General features: G+C 39.4%; 1 protein-coding gene across 1 annotated transcript in view; it reads right to left on the reverse strand.

Moving 5' to 3' along the window:
* The window catches only part of DOCK10 (dedicator of cytokinesis 10), a 133,040-nt gene that overhangs the window by 59,392 nt on the left and 69,228 nt on the right, over nt 1–4,420 (reverse strand). Inside the window, exons 17-19 of the mRNA XM_015563669.1 lie at nt 3,008–3,195; nt 2,450–2,515; nt 746–838 (exon numbers count right to left, since the gene is read on the reverse strand). Of these exons, the coding sequence (XP_015419155.1) occupies nt 746–838; nt 2,450–2,515; nt 3,008–3,195 (347 nt within the window). The remainder of the gene's footprint in view (nt 1–745; nt 839–2,449; nt 2,516–3,007; nt 3,196–4,420) is intronic.

The following is a 4,420-nucleotide window of genomic DNA, read 5'->3' on the forward strand; positions in this document are numbered from 1 at the left end:
AGAACCCCAGCAATCTACCAACTTATTTATTAGTCTGTCTATCTATCTATCTATCTATCTATCTATCTATCTATCTATCATCTATCTATCTTCTATCTATCTCTCTAACTTATTTCCACATTATTCAGGAAAAATTTAATACTCTGCTTATCAAAGTGTTATCCCTGGGACTAACAAACTAACAGTGGCATCAGTGTCACCTGGAAACTTGTTAGAAGTGCAAATTCTCAGGCCCCATTCCAGACATATGGAATCCAAAAATCTGGGGAGGCTTCCAGTCATCTGCATTTTAACAAATCTTCCAGGTGACTCTGACGCTTGAGAAAGTTTCCGAAGTCCTGAATGGTAATGGTTTGCAAGCTTAAATATTCTTTACATACCAGCATGCTAACCTGGTTTTAAAAAAGCCAATATACAATTCAAATTTGTTTGTTCTTTTCATTATGACATAGAATTGATTGGTAAAAGCTATCTAACACAATCTTTATTATATTGACCAAAGAAATAAGAGAAAAACATCACATTTTTAAAAGACAATTCTGGCCTGAACTAATGGAATTTGCAACATACTTTTGGAGCAACTGTCAATTAACGTAATTTCTAAATCTTGGTTAAGTAACACAGCTGCCTAGGCAGGTCTTCAGTCTGCGATGCGGGGTAGACTGAGTGTTTATATTGTGTGTTATCTGGCCTGCTCACCCATCGTTTCAGGAGCTGCTGGGGGTAGTGGAGGCCTTGCCCTTACCTCGTCTGAGAAATCCGGATTCTGGGAATGGTGCAGAACTGCTGTGTAGGCGGCTGTGGTGAAGAGGGGCCCTCCAGGTTTTCCATAAATACACTGTTTAAAAAGTTATGAGTTGAATAATTATGAACATCTGAAATTGACCCTGAGCACAATAAAGGCCGCAACTCTTCAGTTACGAATCCTGGGACCAAGATAAATTTTGTGAGAACTTGCTGGCCTAGGTGACATCTAAGTGACCTTGAACTCCTTTGACCTGCTGCCCTGAATTTATTATACAATGGGTTGCTGCTAAAGAAAAATGTGAAGGCTTTAATTCATTGTAGGTATTACATTGACACTGAACACCCAAGTCAGCCCATTACCTAACTTTGAGGACTAGGATATGAGATCGCATCTGTCCCATTCTGATTCCTATGGGAGTATCCAGCGCAGGCCTGGAGTTTGAGGCTGACCATAGGAGTGGTTGGACCCTAGGCCCTGACATGCCAGCCCCCAACCAAGAATGAGCAGGAAGGACAGAGCTGGCTCCTGGCTCCGCCATATGAAACGACCATTTGATCCCAGCCCCTAATCAGGCCAGGGGAGGTGACAGGGCACTTCCTACTCATGCAGCTTAAAGGCTCCCTTTGCTCAAGGCTCAGGATGCTGTGTGAGGCTTTAGAATGCAGTGAAACAGGGGCCCCGCCCCTGTTACTACCCTTCTTTCCTAGACTTTTCCGCATGAATGCTGCTCTAACAGCCTGGCCTGTCTGCCATCTGGTCACTGCCTTTGTTTGCTTGGCTACTCCATTTCACGTCCTTTTTTCTCTCCTGCTGCTAATGTGTTGTGGAACTTGGAACCTGTGGATGTGGAGAGCAGCTCGAGACTATTTTAAAGAAGTCTCTCTGTAGCATGACTCATTCAATCCCTCAAACTGCTTATTCTTCTGACCTTAGCAGAGAACTCAATTGGTACCTAACAGGAGATCTCAGAGGACTGTGGGGTTCATTAGCAACTGGTTTTGTCTTGTCTCTGACTCACTGCAACTGGGAAGATGTGGCCGATGTGGCCACCGGCCAACTAGAAACTATTTTCCTGCCTATAGGTTATTTTATGTTTGAAGCCCCTAAAATAAAAACAGTTGATATCAAATATGAACTCTGAAAAATGCCACCCAGTGGCAGCTTTATAGGTTAAAACAGCACAATTCATACAAACCTCATAGTTTTACTGTTCTTATAAAACCACGTGACCAACAAGTGGGACCACTGAAGTCCTAGAGCCATTTCCCAGCTCCTCTGGCCTCACGCACCTTCCATAAATGTGAGCATCCCATGGGCCCAGTGCATTAGCTAGTAGGTCAGTTTGCAGCAACCCCTCTGCACAGGCCACACGCAGGCCAGCTGGGAGGTGGCATTTAAATCAAGCATGCCAAATCCAGAGGCAGGCTACTCTCTGAAAATTGCAGTCTTCCAGGGGGAACCTTTGCATTTATTTCACTAGAATGGTTTTCCTTTTTCTCCATTATGAAAAGCTAAGCAGAGCCACAGCCTGGCACTTCTCATAGCTCTAGTTAATGATGGCTATTCAATCAGGTACATTTAGGACAAATGTGTTGCATTGCTCCTCTTTCAACCACACTCGAATAAAAAGCCCCCAGGTGGCAGAGAGAACCGTGTGCCTGCCCACCCTTTAATGTTGCGTCCCCCGTGGACTTGGCCTACCTTCACGGGCTTGGCACCTTCTTCATCTGAATTTTTGAATTCAATGCACACAGTTATATTTCGTGCCTGAAATTACAGCGAGAGAAACGGAAATTATAATGGCCTATAACATAACACCAAAAAACAATCCAAGTGCCTAAAATAAGTAGCTTCGAATTAAATCCAAAACGTGTACAGTACTCAATAATTTCTTGTGACATCCAGAGTGCTCAGAAATAGCAGAAGGATTTGGAGAGATTATTTAAAAGAGAAGAAAAAACTCATGTCCAAAAGGGACAGGCATGCTATGTGCAGAGTATTTTAAGAAACTGAAAAAAGTCTAGAACAACATTATTTCGGGCTAATTTAGAAAGGTTATTAATGTGTCACACAACTGTGTATTCTTAAGCACTTTTAACGGGAAACTCATCACTGCCCATTATTAAGCATTTTCTTCAAATCATTTTCTTTTCCAAAGTGATGAACTATGGTAATTTGTATTTGAACTTTCAGGAGACCATCTTAATGTGGTCTAAACAGAGTGAAGACAGAGGATGATACTTCAGAAACATACCCTACCTTGTTGAAACATTTCTGGCTGTCATACTTGAGGTGCTTGGGATAAATATACATTTGATTTTTGTATACTCTATAAGGGCGGCAATACTTTGTTGAGTCGTAAACAAACTCTTCCACCTCCACTGTGGGTTCTGGTTGAGCCATCACATTGAAAGGCTTGACAGGGATAAAGGACGATGTTACACAGTCTTTAAAAATCAGAAAATAAGAGTTTGTCATTTAATATGATTTTTTAAGTGAATAACACTTAACATATTTTAAAATCAATCTACTCAAAATAGAAACTCCATTCTTTTATGACAAAATGTTAAATTATGCTAGCATGAAAAATTTGTAGGAATTAAGCATGCTAGACAATCAAACTATATATCTAATACAATTGATGTAAAAACTGGTAAATCTGTCAGATAGGTTTATAATTATTTTTGTATTGAACTTGTTATAAAAAGTGAAATTTGGCTACTGGTCTTTTGAGCACACTCACCAGGTATTAGGGATTCACCCATTGCCCTATAGTGGGTGTCTATTACTAATAGTATCAAGTGGATTAATAGTATTTTTCCCCCTACAGGGTGATTTCACAACATAGACCTGACCTGAAACCCCTCTGCAATATTAGCTATAATTTATTGTATTTTTCTCTTCAGTTTTTATAATCTTTTAAAAATCTAACCTTGTAAGTACAGTCTAAAAAGAAGACCATGAGGAATTTATAAATCAAAATTTCTCTGATAAATAGTTTGGAGGCTGAAGTTGTGGTATTGAAAAATAGCAAGGCCTTCTACCTTCCTTTATCCCATCTGGAATCTTCCTGTGTTCAAAAAAGCACAATTATTAGCTAAATATGCTGGGGAATCAAATTACAGGTCTTTTTTAAAAAATAAATTATAAAATTTCTACTACTAGTAGTTTCTCTACTGTCCCACAGTCTTGACAAAGAGAATATTTTAGCTCTCTCTTTTGTTACTTTTCTTTCCCATAGGTAATAAAAGCCGCATCCCTCACATCAAAGAGAGGAAATGACTTAGTTTGTCCTCTTCTTTTTCATACCAATCAATATAAAAGTGATTTGGAACATGGCTTAAGTTAGAATTCTCATTTTATTTCATAATAAGATGTTTTGTGGAAAAATTATAAAAATAAAAAACTTCACAATGCTAATGGTGCTTCAGCCATCCTGTGGCACCCATCCCACCCTGCTTGTAGTTAATTTTAGGGTGTCTGGATTCATTCTTTGCATCACTGAGAAAGTCACTAACAGGCATAATCAGAAATAACTAAATAAAATAAGCTGATCTCACCACTTAAGAAATAAATTTTGAAACTCTTATTTATAAGTTCTTTTCCTTCCTTCCTTCCTTCCTTCCTTCCTTCCTTCCTTCCTTCCTTCCTTCCTTCCTTCTTCTTCCCTTC

This window comes from Myotis davidii, unplaced genomic scaffold, assembly GCF_000327345.1.
Source record: "Myotis davidii unplaced genomic scaffold, ASM32734v1 scaffold575, whole genome shotgun sequence".
Classification (NCBI taxonomy): domain Eukaryota; kingdom Metazoa; phylum Chordata; class Mammalia; order Chiroptera; family Vespertilionidae; genus Myotis; species Myotis davidii.